Source organism: Chiloscyllium punctatum, chromosome 36 (genome assembly GCF_047496795.1).
Source record: "Chiloscyllium punctatum isolate Juve2018m chromosome 36, sChiPun1.3, whole genome shotgun sequence".
NCBI classification, from domain to species: Eukaryota; Metazoa; Chordata; class Chondrichthyes; order Orectolobiformes; family Hemiscylliidae; genus Chiloscyllium; species Chiloscyllium punctatum.
In genome coordinates, this window is record NC_092774.1 from 11825939 (window position 1) to 11841566 (window position 15628).

A 15628-nucleotide genomic window follows, 5' to 3' on the forward strand; every position below is an offset into this window, starting at 1 on the left:
ACAAACCCTTCAGTCTATGCCAACCAGATATCCTAAATTAATGTAGTGACGCATTTGTCCCATACCCTATAAATTCTTCCTTTTCATATACCCATCCCGATGCCTTTTAAATGTTGTAATTGTACCAGCCATCACCACTTCCTTTGGCAGCTCATTCCATACACACACCACACTCTGTGTTAAAGGGTTGCCCCTTAGGTCCCTCAAATCTTTCTCGTCTCACCCTAAATCTATGCCCTCTAGTTCTGAACTCTCCCTACCCTGGGGAAAAGACATACAAAAGTTGAGTAGCCATTAAAATGCAAAAAGAATACAATATTGAGCCACAGAGGGAATAAAAAATTGTGACTTTTGAACTCCTATTGGCATTTGGACACTTAAAATCTGTCAGTAACACGAGCATCTCCACAGGGAATACTGCGCATGATCCTCGGTGTCAGCAAGCACTGCACATGCTTCTCGCTGACCACAGAAAGCGCGCGTGACCTTCTTTTGACGAACCAATAGGACGCCCTGGAGGACCAGAAGGGGACGGGTCCTCCTGCCAATCAGAGCCGCCGTATTGTCTGAATACGGAAGTTGGACCTTGAGCTTCTGCTGTTGCTCGTCTCTCTCTCTCTCTGAATGAAGATTGAACTTTACTCCCAGACTGCAACCTTTTTCCTCCATACAATATCTGAGAGTATGGCCCTCTTTTCTCGCCCAATGTTTCCATTCTGGGGTTCAATTGTTGACCTGCAGCAACTGAAAGGAAAGAGTGAATTCAGGGAGGGGACACTTGGGCAATGTTGGTCCAGGTCTGTGTCTCAATTGGCAAACATATGGCAACTGCAGTACCACCGTGTGAAGTTATAGACTTTGTTGTGATTTTTAAAAAATGCACAAAGGAGGTGCATTATTTAAATGGTGATACATTGGGATGTGGAGAAAGTGAGGACCGCAGATCAGTCGAAAAGTGTGGTGCTGGAAAAGCACAGCAGGTCAGGCAGCATCCGAGGAGCAAGAGAGTTGATGTTTCAGGCAGGAGCCCTTCTTCAGGAATGATGTGTGGATGGACAAATGGGTCTCAGCGTCCTTCTACACCGGTCACTGCCAGTTGTCAGACAGGTGCAGCAAACAATCAGCAAGGCAAGTGGTATATTAGCAAAAGGAATTAAGTTCAGAAGTGGGGATGCCTTCCTGCAGTTAGATTAGATTACTTACAGTATGGAAACAGGCCCTTCAGCCCAATAAGTCCACTCTGACCCTTTGAAGCGCAACCCACCCAGACCCATTCTCCTATATTTACCCCTTCACCTAACACTACAGGCAGTTTATCATGGCCAATTCACCTAATCAGCACAGTTTTGGATTGTGGGAGGAAACCCATGCAGACACGGGGAGAACGTGCAAACTCCACACAGTCACCTGAGGTGGGAATTGAGCCTGGATCTCTGGCACTGTGAGACAGCAGTGCTAACCACTGTGCTGCCCACGTTAAGGGGTCATTGAATGTATTCAAGGCTGAGTTCATCTGATTTCTGAACAGCAATGAAGTGGATGGTAACGGGGGAAGGCAAGAAAATGATTTTAAGACAAGTACATAACTGTTCAAGTCAGACAGCACAGAAACACGATTAGAGTGGTGCTGGAAAAGCACAGCAGGTCAAGCAGCATCCGAGGAGCAGGAAAATTTACGCTTTGGGCAGGAGCCCCTCCTGCCCAAAATGTTGATTTTCCTGCCCCTCGGATGCTGCCTGACCTGCTGTGCTTTTCCAGCACCACACTAATCGTGGCTCTGATCTCCAGCATGTGCAGTTCTCACTTTCGCCGAGCACAGAAACAGACCCTTCAGCCCAACTAGTCCAAGCTGACTATATTCACAAACTAAACCAATCCCACCTGCCTGTCTTTGGCCCGTATCCCTCCGAACCTTTCCTATTCATGTACTTCTCCAAATGTATTTTAAATGTTCACCTCACCTATACCCCTCATGATTTTATAAACCTCTGAAAGGTCACCTGTGCTCCAGTGAGAGTAGTCCCAGCCTCTGCACCCCTATGTAGGGAGATCCATATCCATTTATAATCTGTTCAATGCTGGTGCAGGCTTGAAAGACCAAATGGCCTACTCCTGCTCCCAATTCTCACTCTGTGTCCAGGACAGCAAGAGACCATCAGACAGAGGAGCAGAAACACGACCTCCCAACTCCTGTACTCCTGGAGGGCAAAAAGAAGACGTAGCTTTGGCAAATATGGTGAAGGAGAATCCAAAGGGTTTTTACAAATACATTAAGGGCAAAAGGGTAACTAGGGAGAGAATAGAGCCCCTCCAAGATCAGCAAGGTGGCCTTTCTGTGCAGCCGCAAGAGATAGGGGAGATACTAAATGAGTATTTTGCATCAGTGTTTACTGTGGAGAAGGACATGGAAGATATAGAATGTAGTCAAATAGATGGTGACATCTTGAAAAATGTTCATATTACAGAGGATGTGGTGCTGGATGTCTTGAAATGCATAAATCCCCAGGACCTGATCATGTGTAACCTAGAACTCTGTGGGAAGTGAGGGAAGTTGCTGAGATATTTGTATCATTGATAGTCACAGGTGAGGTGCCAGAAGACTGAGGTTGGCTAACGTGGTGCCACTGTTTAAGAAGGGCAGTAAGGACAAGCCAGGGAACTATAGACCAATAAGCCTGATATCGGTGGTGGGCACGTTGTTGGAGGGAATCCTGAGGGTCAGTATTTATACATTTGGAAAGGCAAGGACTGATTAGGGATAGTCAACATGGCTTTGCGCGTGGGAAATCCTGTCTCATGAACTTGATTGAGTTTTTTTGAAGAGGTAACAAAGAGGATTGATGAGGATAGAGTGGTGGACGTAATCTATGTGGACTTCAGTAAGGTGTTCGAGGTTAGATCTTGTGGAACACAAGGAGAACTTGCTCAAAGGTAGAAGACAGAGGGTGGTGGTGGAGGGTAGATTTTCAGACTTGAGGACTGTGACCAGTGGAGTGCCACAAGGATCGGTGCTGGATTCACTACTTTTCATAATTTACGTAAATTATTTTGATGTGAACATAGGAGGTATAGTTAGTGAGTTTGCAGATGACACCAAAATTCCAGGTGCAGTGTTCAGCAAGCAAGGTTACCTTAGATTTACAACAGGATCTTGATCAGATGGGCCAGTGGCTGAGGAGTGGCAGATGGAGTTCAATTTAGATAAATGTGAGGGGCTGCATTTTGGAAAAGCAAATCAGAGCAGGACATGTACATTCAATGGGAAGGTCCAGGGGAGTGTTTAGATTAGATTAGATTAGATTAGATTACTTACAGTGTGGAAACAGGCCCTTCGGCCCAACAAGTCCACACCGACCCGCCGAAGCGCAACCCACCCATACCCCTACATCTGCCCCTTACCTAACACTACGGGCAATTTAGCATGGCCAATCCACCTGACCTGCACACTTTTGGACTGTGGGAGGAAACCGGAGCGCCCGGAGGAAACCCACGCAGACACGGGGAGAATTTGCAAACTCCACACAGTCAGTCGCCTGAGGCGGGAAATGAACCCGGGTCTCTGGCGCTGTGAGGCAGCAGTGCTAACCACTGTGCCACCGTGCCGCCCACTGTTGCTGAACAAAGAGACCTTGGAGTGCAGGTTCATAGCTCCTTTAAAAGTGGAGTTGCAGGTAGATAGGATAGTGAAGAAGGTTTGCTTTCCTTTATTGGCCAGAGCGTTGAGTACAGGAGTTGGGAGGTCATGTTTCAGCTGTATCACACCTCGGTTAGGTCACTTGTAGAATATTGCGTGCAGTTCTGGTCTCCTTCCTTTTGGAAGGATGTTGTGAAACTTGAAAGGGTTCTGAAAAGATGAACAAGGATATTGCCAGAGTTGGAGGGTTTGAGCTATAGGGAGAGGCTGAAGAGGATGGAGCTATTTTCTCTGAAGCATCAGAGGCTAAGGGGTAACTGTGCAGAAGTTTATAAAATCATGGACAGGGTAAATTAGACAAAGTCTTTTCCTGGGCCAGGGGAGTCGAGAACTAGAGGATATTAGTTTAGTGTGAGGGGGCAAAGATGTAAAGTCCCCCACCATAACCACCGTATTATTCTTACTGATAACTGAAATCTCCTTACAAATCTGTTTCTCAATTTCCTGCTGACTCTTAGGGGGGTATATAATACCATCCCAATAAGGTGATTATCCCTCTCTTATTTCAGTTCCACCCAAATAACTTTCCTGGATGTATTCCCAAGAATATCCTGCTTAAATACAGCTGTAATACCAACCCTTATCAAAACACCACTCCCCACCTCGCTTGCCCCCTTTTCTACCCTTCCTGTAGCATTTGTATTGTGGAACATTAAGCTGCCAGTCCTGTCCATCCCTGAGCCATGTTTCTGTGATTGCTGTCATATCCCATGCCCTGACTTCATCTGCATTTCATGTTCGGCCTCTTGCATTGAAGTAAATTCAGTTTAATTTACCAATCCTAACTTGCTCTCTGCTTTGTCCCTGCCTACCCTGACTGCTTGACTCACTCCTTTTCCCAATTGTACCCATCTCAGATTGATCTCTTTCCTCACTATTCCCACCTTACTAGTTTAAAACCTCCTGAGCAGCTCTCGCAAATCTCCCTGTCAGTATATTAGTCCCCTTCCAATTCAGGTGCAATCCGTCCTCCTTGTACAGGTCACTTCTACCCCAGAAGAGATTCCAACAATCCAAAAATGTGAGCCCTTCTCCCCTGCACAAGCTCCTCAGTCATACATTCATCTTCTCTATCCTCCTATTCCTACCTTCACTAGCTTATAGCACCGACAGTAACCCAGATATTATGATCCTTGAGGACCTTCTTATTTCAATTCCTGCCTAATTTTCTTTGACACCAGAATCTCATCTTTTTCCCTTCCGATGTCATTGGTTCCAGTGTGTACAATGACCACCTGCTTGTCCCTCTCCCCTTTTGGAACATTCTGCACCCTCTCTGAAACACCCTTGATCCTGGCACGAGGGAGGCAACACACCATTCTGATTATTCGCTGCTGGCTGCAGAAATGTCTGTCTGTGCATCTGACTAGAGGGTCCCCTGTCTCAATCGAACACTTGGACACCAGCATACCCCTCATCACATTAGAGCCTCTCTCAATACCAGAAACTTGGCTGTTCATGCTACGTTCCCCTGGGAGTCCATCACCCCATACATTTTCCAAAACAGCATACTTGTTTGAATTGGGGATAGCCACAGAAGATTCCTGCACTACCTGTTTACCTCTCCTACCTTTCCTGGTGTTACTCCATCTATCTGATTGTATCTGCAGCTTTTCTCCCTTCCTATAACTATCTATCACACCCCCTAGCTCTTGTAAATTCCTCATTGTCGCTCCAACAGTTCCAGTCGATCTGATAGGATTCGTGACCAAGGACACTTGCTGCAGGTAATCCTCAGTAAGGTGGAAACTCTCCCTAATCTCCCATTTCCGACAGGAAGGGCGTATCTCTATATTAAAGGTCATCTTTGCTCAACCAAAATCTACAGACCCAGAAAATAACACTGTCTTTTTGCTCTTAAAAAGAAGTGCTCCAGGCTAAGTTAGCACTTATCACTTATACTTTTAAAATTTTAATCAAGAGATATTTTAATAAAACATTATAATCAAGAAAGAACCCATTCTGCTCACTTCTGAACAGGCTGAAAATTGAATAAAAAAAACTACATCCGAACCCAAAAGAAACTCAACTTTGAGGTGGCTGGGGGCGGGGCAAAACCATCGCCCCGCCCCCTATTGTTTCCGAATCCTTGGAGGACTCCTCCAACCACGCCCCCTGAGCTGAAGATGACGTCACTCACCAGGACCCCGCCCCCTCTCCGAACTCGCGCACGCGCAGTGTAGCTCCCGCAGCGGGATGGGCGGCCGAAGGAACAAGGACAGAAACCGCTGGGAAAGGCTGAGCGGGTCCGCGGGGGAATCCTTCTTCAGAACACGGACAGGTCTCAGAAACATCCCGGGGGGAGGTCGCCAAGTGAGACAGGGTAGGATTGGGAACCGCGGGGGGAGGGAGGCTGGGGAGGGGGAGGTTTATAAACTCCTCGGGGGAGGCCTGAGGCCTCCAATAAAAGCCCCACAGGCCCAGTGTTTACTTCACCAGCGAAGGACCCCTCGGGTTGCCTGGGCAACTGGCGGCCACCTTTGTGCAGGGATGGCGGAAGTTACCTTCGGGCCTGGTGCGCCCGGCGGCCATCTTTGTGAAGGTCAGGCGGAAGTTGCCTTCGGGCCTGGAGCGCCCGGCGGCCATCTTTGTGAAGGTCAGGCGGAGGTTTTCTTTGGGCCGGCGTCGCGGGCGGCCATCTTGGTGAAGGCATCGTCTGCTGTCATTTCCGGGAGAGGATTCCAACCTCGGGGGCAGCCTTTGTGTCAACTAGAATTTCCTGATTTCACTCTGGGAGACCTGGCCCTGAGCTTGGTCTGTGTGTGCCCTTAAAACAGGAAAAGGAAGTGGGAGAGAGAGGTCCAGGGGAGAAAAAAAAACACTTAGATGGGCTGTGAATTTGAGGTGAATTAATGTGATAATCTGTGGCACTGGAACAGAATGTGGGTCCTTCCAAGGTGGCAGTGACCAGGAGAGCATTGACATGTTGATGTTAGTTACAGTTTGTAGACAAGAGAAAAGGGCGAACACCAGGAGTGGAGGAAAGACATGAGGATGGATTTGAACTTCAATACAGGGGGAGGGATCATGTGTAGGATTCAAATTGAATACATTCAGTGAGCAGATAGGAAAAGTGTTCTGTAGGAAGTCGAACTGTCCCCTCAGTTGTTTTTTTAATCTCTTTTTTATATTAGATTAGATTACTTACAGTGTGGAAACAGGCCCTTCGGCCCAACAAGTCCACACCGCCCCGCCGAAGCGTAACCCACCCATACCCATACCCCTACATCTACCCCTTACCTAACACTACGGGCAATTTAGCATGACCAATTCACCTGACCTGCACATCTTTGGAGTGTGGGAGGAAACCGGAGCACCCGGAGGAAACCCACGCAGACACGGGGAGAACGTGCAAACTCCACACATTCAGTTGGGGAATTGAACCCGGGTCTCTGGCGCTGTGAGGCAGCAGTGCTAACCACTGTGCCACCGTGACGCCCTAATCTTTTGCTCACAGTGATGTCTTTTGTACATTTCTTTTCAGGATGACGCAAGTTTCAGATGGGAAACTCAAGACAAACATCATAGCATGGAAACAGACCCTTCAGTCCAACTCATCCATGCTGACCAGATATCCCAACCTAATTTAAATCCACTTGCCAGCAACTAGCCCATATCCCTCTGAACCCTTCCTATTCATACACCCATCCAGATGCCTTTTACATGTTGCAATTGTACTAGCCTCTACCACTTCCTCTGGCAGCTCATTCCACACACGCACCATACTCTGAGTGAAAAGGGTGTCCCTTGGGTCTCTTTTATATCTTTCCCCTCTCACCCTAAGCCTATGCCCTTTAGTTCTGGACGTCCCCCACCCCAGGGAAAAGACTTTGTCTATTTATCCTATCCATGCCCCTTATGATTTTATAAACCTCTATAAGGTCATCCTCCAACGCTTCAGAGAAAACAGCCCCAGCCTATTCAACTTCTCCCTATAGCTCAAATCCTCCAACCCTGGCAACATTTTTGTAAACCTTTTCTGAACCCTTTCAAGTTTCACAACATCCTTCCGATAGGAAGGAGACCAGAATTGCATGCGATATTCCAACAGTGGCCTAACCAGTGTCCTGTACGGCCACAACATGACGTCCTACACCATTAATTAATATTCCGACTAATAAAGGAAAGCATACCAAACACCCTCACTATCCTATCTACCTGCAACTCCACTTTCAAGGAGCTAAGCACCTGAACTCCAAGGTCACTTTGTTCAGCAACACTCCCTGGGACCTTACCATTACGTGTATAAGTCCTGCTAAGGTCAGCTCAAGATTTGACATTTGGATGACTTGGGCCATAGCCTGGGGTTTGGATCACCAGGTGCTGGGGATTTGTAAACTTTTAATCCCATCAATTTCCCCAACACCATTAGTTAGAGGGGAGTGAGATGGTGCTTTCAGTTTTGGGGAATAAAAAGAAAGGATTCCGTAGAAAGTAGAATTTCTACTCTGCCCTGACAGTGATGACCTTTGTAATCTCTTTTTACAGAGTATTTGAGGATCTGAAGACGGAAATTTCAAGATCAACAGATGAAGGGCTTATGCCCGAAACGTTGACTCTCCTGCTCCTCGGATGCTGCCTGACCTGCTGTGCTTTTCCAGCGCCACACATTTCGACTCTGACTCTCCAGCGTCTGCAGTCCTCACTTTGACTTCAATGTCTGACAGTCACTCAGTCCATCGGAACCGCAACAGTTTTCAACTGAGTCTGTGAGAAGAAGGAAAGCATTTTGGTTCCTGTTTGGGTAGGTTTTCAGCATCAGTGGGACTGGATGAGAGACCCTACTGTCGAAGCACATTGAGTGTGGGGCGTGTAGCAGCTATACGGCCTGGGAAGAGGAATTCACGACGTGGAGAGCGTCTACACGTGTTTGTGCGCGGCTGAAGCTTCGGCCATGGAGAAACCCGAGGAATCCTGCCCCGTGGAGAAACCGTGGAAGTGTGGTGACTGTGGGAAAGGCTTCCGTGCTCCGTCTGCCCTGGAGATTCATCGGCGCAGTCACACCGGAGAGAGGCCGTTCTCCTGCCCTGAGTGTGGGAAGGCCTTCAGCAACTCCTCCGCCCTACAGGCCCACCAGCAGGTCCACACGGGGGAGAGGCCGTTCCCCTGCACCGAGTGCGGGAAGATCTTTAGCAATTCCTCCATCCTGCTGAAGCACCGGCGGGTCCACACGGGGGAGAGACCCTTCAGCTGCACTGAGTGCGGCAAGACCTTTACACAGGCATCTATCCTGGTGACCCACCAGCGGATCCACACTGGGGAGAGGCCCTTCTCCTGCCCCGAGTGCGGGAAGGGATTCAGTCAGGTGGGCAACTTGCGTACGCACCAGCGGGTCCACACGGGGGAGAAGCCCTTCACCTGCCCTGAATGTGGCAAGGCCTTCAGCTATTCCTCGGACCTGCTGAAGCATCAGCGCGTCCACACCGGGGAGAGGCCCTTCAGTTGCCCCGAGTGCGGGAAGGGCTTCAGCGATTCCTCCGACCTGCAGAAGCACCAAAGGGTCCACACGGGGCAGAAGCCCTTCAGCTGCCCCGAGTGCGGGAAGGCCTTCAGCGATTCCTCTGCCCTGGTGAAGCACCGGCGAGTCCACACGGGGGAGAGGCCCTTCAGCTGCCCCGAGTGTGGGAAAAGCTTTGCCCGAGCCTCCAACCTGCTGACCCACCGGCGGATCCACACGGGGGAGAGGCCCTTCAGCTGCCCCGAGTGTGGGAAGGGCTTCACCCGCTCCTCCCATCTCCGGAGCCACCAGCGCGTTCACGTACCATCACAGGGGGAATTGAAGGAGTGACGGCCGAGTGCCATTATCGATTGGACTATCAACCCAGTTCCAGGGATCCCGGCTTCACTTCCCATCGTGACAGATGGTGGAATTGGAATTTGGTCAGAAATCTGGAGTTCAGAATCTAACGGTGAAACCATTTTATGGGGGGTGTGGGGGTGGAGAAACCCCCATTTGATTCACTCAGTCGTCCCAGCTGCATCCTTTACCCGATCTGTCCTGTACGTGACTCCAGACCCACAGCAAATGGGTGAGGAGGAACTTACTTGGATACAGGGTATGGGTTGAAATTGCTGAGTGAGGCAACACTTCCTCTGGGTTATGGTTGGACCGAGGATCCAATTACAAAGAGACAACTCCGTGCTGACCAATATTAAAGGGGGGGGGGGGGATGTCTGTGTGCACTTTGATCTTGAGGTGTTTTTTTAAAAATCTGCTATGTTTTCTCTGTCTGTTTGCTGGGGAGAATCTGAAGCTGTAACAAAGTTGGGTCACAATAAAGGTTACCTGAGCTTACCCCCCCCCCCAGCTCAGACTCTCATTGAAGGCTTTGAGCTCCAAGAGGTTTTTGTTTTAAAGCTGCTCATTTCTTTCAGCCTCCTGCACTAAGTTTCCAATGTCGTGTATCAGGTGGAGCAGTGAATGAGCAGCCAGTATCGTGAGAATTTTTTCAGGAGTGCAGAGTGTGCGCCATGTCATCAGCATTGTAAGGTTTCCTGGCAGCACCAGGAGCTGTGGGCTGTGTTCACTGGAAACGATGTGGAAGTGCCAGTGTTGGACTGGAGTGGATAAAGTGAAAAAATCTCACAGCACCAGGTTATCATCTAACAGATTTCTTTGGAAGCACTAGCTTTCAGACTGCTGCTCCTTCATCGGGTAGCGATGGAGCAGGAACATATAGCAACCGATCACAGTGTTATACTACTGATAGGATATATTGAACAAATCAAGATTCTGGTTTAGTCTTTCATCTTCTAGAATGGGTTGCGGGTTTTGGTTCATTAATATGTAAAGCTTAGAAGTACTTTTGAGTCACATTCTTGAGATGACTTAAGGTTTTATGGAAATCAGTGACATCTCAGCTCAGTATATGAAGGCTGTGAGGTTTGACTCTGTCTGTATCCCAATCTTGAATCAGACTGGTTCCATTTCCAAAGTAGGAATTTATAAAATATTACATGGATTGGCTGCCTACAGACTGTGTGCTTTTTTGATCAAAATTGAATGTATCTGCGAATGCAAATTTACCCCATAGACCTGTGTGTGTCTGTGCACGTGACTGTGTGTGAGAGTTTGCCTCAGAGTATATGTTTGCCTGTGTGCATGCTTGGTCATGTATGAGTGTGATGGAGTATAAGCCTGTGAGAGTGTTGGGTGGTGTGTGTCTGTGTCCGAGAGAGAGCGTGTGCACAAGAGAAGTTTAGATGAAAGTGAGGAATTGCATTTTGCTTAAAAAAAAGGGGGAGGACTTGTCGCAGTTAGTGGCAGGGCCCTGAGTTATGTTGTAGAACAGAGACATGGGGGTGTGGTTCAGGTACATAGTTCTTTGAAAGTTGCATCACCGGTAGACAAAGTGGTTAAGAGTTGTTTAGCCCACTTACCTTCATTGTTCACACCGTTGAATGTTGGAGTTGGGACATCATTTTGAAATTGTACAGGATGTTGGTGAGGCCACTTTTAGAACACTGAGTACAGTTCTGGTCGCCCTGTTATAGGAAGATTACAATTAGAGAAGATTCGGTAAAGATTTACCAGGATGTTGCCAGGTCTGAAGGGTTTGAGTTATAAGGAGAGGCTGAGACTTCATTCGCTGGAGTGGAGGAGGTTGAGGGGTGACCTTATTGAGATTTGTAAAATCATCAGGGGTGTAGGCAAAGTGACTAGCAAAAATAGTGAGGAGCATGTTTGGTTAGGTCGAGTCACGGGGAAAAATAAATATTGGCTCTACCGTCTCTTTTTCTCCTATTGGCATTTGGACACTTAAATTTGTCAGTAATCGCAGCATTGCCACAGAGTGTACAGCGCATGCTCCTCGGTGTCAGCAAGAACGGCGGAAGCCTTGGAGGACCGGAAGTAGGGTAGTCCTCCTGCCAATGAGAACGTCCACTATTGTCTGAATGCGGAAGTTGTCCTTTGAGCTTCTGATGCTGCTGCTGCACCTATGTCTCTGAATGAAGATTGAGCTTCACTCCAGACTGCAACTTCCTTCCTCTGTTTAACATTGTGAGTACGGGACTCTCTTTTCTCACCCTCTTTTCCATTTCTTTATTTCATTGTGGGATTCAATTCTTGACTCGCAGCAACTGAATGTGTAAAGGCAGTGAATCCAGGGAGGAGCAGACTCAGAGGAATTGAGTTCAGAAGTGGGGATGCCTTCCTGCAGTTCGGGGGGTCATTGAATATATTCAAGGCTGAACTCATCTGATTTTTGAACAACAAAGAGGTGGATGTTTCTGAGGGAGGGCAAGAAAATGGTTTCAAGACCAGTATAGAACAGTTACAGAGTCGGACAGCACAGAACAGACCCTTCAGCCCAACTAGTCCGTGCTGACTATGTTCACAAACTAAACTCATTCCACCTGCCTGTGTTTGGCCCATATCTCTCCAAACCTTTCCTATTCATGTCCTTATCCAAACATCTTTTAAATGTTGTTACTGTACCTGCATCCACCATTTCCTCTGGACATTCATTCCACACAAACCACTCTCTCAAAGGAAAAAGGTGCTCCTCATATCTTTTTTAAAATCTTTCTCCTCTCACCTTAAAAATTTGCTCCTAATCTTGAAACGACACCTGCCATTCACCTCATCTATGCCCCTCATGATTTTATAATTCTCTATAATGTCGCATCTCAACCTCCTGTGTTCCATTGAAAACATCCCAGCCTATCCACCGAGATGTAGGTAGATTAATATCCAGTTATGATCTGTTCAAAGCTGGTGCAGGCTCGAAAGACCAACTGACCTACTCCTGCTCCCAACTCTCTCACTATGTCCAGGACAGTAAGAGACCATAAGACAGGAGCAGACATTTTGGCCATTCACCACATCAGGTCTGCCCCTACCATTTCAGTTGTGGCTGATCAGTTTGTCAACCCCATTCACCTGCTTTCTCCCAATACCTCTCGATCCCCTTGATACTCAAGAACCTATCTATCTCCGTTTTAAATCTCCTCAGTGACCTGGCCTCCACAGCCTCCTGTGTCAAGGAATTACATAGATTCACCGCTCTCTGGCTGAAGTTTTTCCTTTTCTCCATTCTAAAAGGTCCTCTTTTCCTAGTCTGTCTTACCAATTGAAATATCTTCCCAATGTCCAGGTCGTTCAGTATTATGTATGTTTCAATAAGATTCCCCCCCCCCCCCCCCCCCTGCTGTGAGTGTGGGCCTATTAATCAGCATGAACCAGACCTTTCAGGATGAGGTACAGCAGGGATTAGGGTCAGCAAACTGAGAATGGAGGGAGAGTGTGTGGGGTGGAGATTTTCAGCTTCTCTGGAATAAGGGAGGAAAGAGATATAAATCAGAATTGATCGGATGGGCTGATCGGCCTAAGAGTGGCAGGTGGAGTTTAATTCAGAGAAATATGAGGTTTGCATTTTGGTCAAGCAATCCAGGCAGGACTGACACAGTTAAGGGGAGTGCTGCAGAACAAAGAGACCTTGGTATGCTTTCCTTTATTGGTCAGAGCATTGAGTACAGGATTTGGGAAGTCCTGTTGCGGCTGTGCAGGACATGTGGTTAGGCCACTTTTGGAATCCTGCATTCAGTTCTGGTCTCCCTGCAATAGGAAAGATGTTGTGAAACTTTGAAAGGGGTGGGAAAACTTGTATAAGGCTTGTTGGCAGAGTTGGAATGTTTTGAGGTACAGGGAGAGGCTGATAGGCCAGGGAGCATCAGAGGCTGAGGGGTGACCTTATAAAAGTACAGAAGGGGCATGGATCAGGGCAAGGTCTTTTCCCCAGGGTAGGGGAGTCTAGAACTAGAAGAACATAGGTTTAAGGTGAATGGGGAAAGGGAAGTGTGCAGAAACTTTTTCACGCAGAGGGTGGCGGATGTATGGAACGTGCTGCCAGAGGAAATGGTGGAGCCTGCCATAATGACACAATATAAAAGGCATCTGGGTATATGAATAGCAAGGGTTTAGAGGGATATGGGCCAAATGCTGGCAAGTGGAATTTAGGATTAATTTAGGATGTCTGGCTGGCGTCTGTCTAGGTTAGGGTGGACTAGCCATAGGATGTGCAGGTTAGGTGCATTAGTAAGGGTTAAATGCAGAGCAATAGGGGTTGGGGAATGGGTGTGGGTGGGTTACCCTTCGGAGGGTCAGTGTGGACTCCCTGGGCCGAGTGGCCTGCTTCCACACTATGAAGCTTCTCCAAAGGGAAGATGGGTTTGGAGACTGCGCAGGCGCACTGCGGACCAGACGGCCGCCCTCCGGAGCAGGCGCAATGTGGGGGCCCCGCGCTCCATTGGTGACGTCACAACGCGGAAGTGGCCATGTCAGTTTCAGAGTGTAACTCCCTTCCCTATGGGGATCTCTTCATCCAGGGAGGGAGGGGGCAATCTGTTCACTTGGAGCAACTGGATTGAATCCAGGGAGGGAACAGACTCTGCAAACTCAAGTCAAGGTGAGAAGAGACGGATAGATGGGGGGGGTGACCTGAAAGACTTTTATAAAATGAAGAGGTGGGGGGGGAGAGGGTAATTAGACAAGGTCTTTTCCTTGGGATGTGGGAGTTAAGGGTAAGGACCGGGGGTGGGGGCGGTGGTGATTTAAGCGACCTAAAGGGGTATTGTTTTCATGCAGAGGGTGGTGCATGTATGGAATGAGCTGCCAGAGGAAGTGGCACAGGCTGGTTACAATTGCAGTATTTTAAAAGTCATATGGTTGGGGATATGAATAGGAAGGGCTCAGAGGGATATGGGCCAAGGGCTGGCAAATGGGACTAGATTAATTTCGGATGGGAGATGGGAGATAAGGAAATAGCAGGAGAACTTAACAAGTACTTTGCGTCAGTTTTCACAGTGGAAGACAGGAGTAATATCCCAAAAATTAAAGGGTGTCACGGGGCTGAGTTGAGTATGGTTGCCATTACGAAAGAGATAGTGCTAGAAAAGTTAAAAAGTCTTAAAATTGATAAATCTCCTGGCCCCGATGGGATACACCCTAGAGTTCTGAGAGAGGTTGCTGAGGAAATAGCAGAGGCATTGGTTGAGATCTTTCAAGAGTCACTGGAGTCAGGAAAGGTCCCGGACGATTGGAAGATGGCTGTAGTAACCCCCTTGTTCAAGAAAGGATCAAGGCAAAAGATGGAAAATTATAGGCCAATCAGCTTAACCTCGGTTGTTGGTAAAATTCTAGAATCCATCATTAAGGATGAGGTTTCTAAATTCTTGGAAGAGCAGAGTCTGATTAGAACAAGTCAACATGGATTTAGTAAAGGGAGGTCATGCCTGACAAACCTGTTGGAATTTTTTGAAGAGGTAACAAGTAGGTTAGACCAGGGGAACCCAGTGGATGTGGTCTATCTGGACTTTCAAAAGGCCTTTGATAAGGTGCCACACGGGAGACTGCTGAGCAAGGTGAGGGCCCATGGTGTTCGAGGTGAGCTGCTGGGATGGATTGAGGATTGGCTATCTAACAGAAGGCAGAGAGTTGGGATAAAAGGTTCTTTTTCAGAATGGCAGCCGGTGACGAGCGGTGTCCCGCAGGGTTCGGTGCTGGGGCCACAGCTGTTCGCATTATATATTAATGATTTGGATGAGGGAACCGGGGGCATTCTAGCGAAGTTTGCCGATGATACAAAGTTAGGTAGACAGGCAGGTAGTACTGAGGAAGTGGGGAGGCTACAGAAGGATCTAGACAGGTTGGGAGAGTGGTCCAGGAAATGGCTGATGGAATTTAACGTGAGCAAGTGCGAGGTCTTGCACTTTGGCAAAAAGAATATAGGAATGGACTACTTTCTAAATGGTGAGAAACTTAATAAAGCCAAAGCACAAAGGGATCTGGGAGTGCTAGTCGAGGATTCTCTAAAGGTAAACATGCAGGTTGAGTCTGTGATTAAGAAAGCGAATGCAATGTTGTCTCTTATCTCAAGAGGGTTGGAATATAAAAGCAGAGATGTACTACTAAGACTTTATAAAGCTCTGGTT

General features: G+C 47.9%; 1 protein-coding gene across 1 annotated transcript in view; it reads left to right on the forward strand.

Moving 5' to 3' along the window:
* The first annotated feature begins 5869 nt into the window (after positions 1–5869).
* The window catches only part of LOC140460002 (uncharacterized), a 69547-nt gene continuing 59788 nt past the window's right edge, over positions 5870–15628 (forward strand). The window contains exons 1-2 of the mRNA XM_072554407.1: positions 5870–6017; positions 8183–9479. Of these exons, the coding sequence (XP_072410508.1) occupies positions 8589–9479 (891 nt within the window). The 5' untranslated portion in view covers positions 5870–6017; positions 8183–8588. The remainder of the gene's footprint in view (positions 6018–8182; positions 9480–15628) is intronic.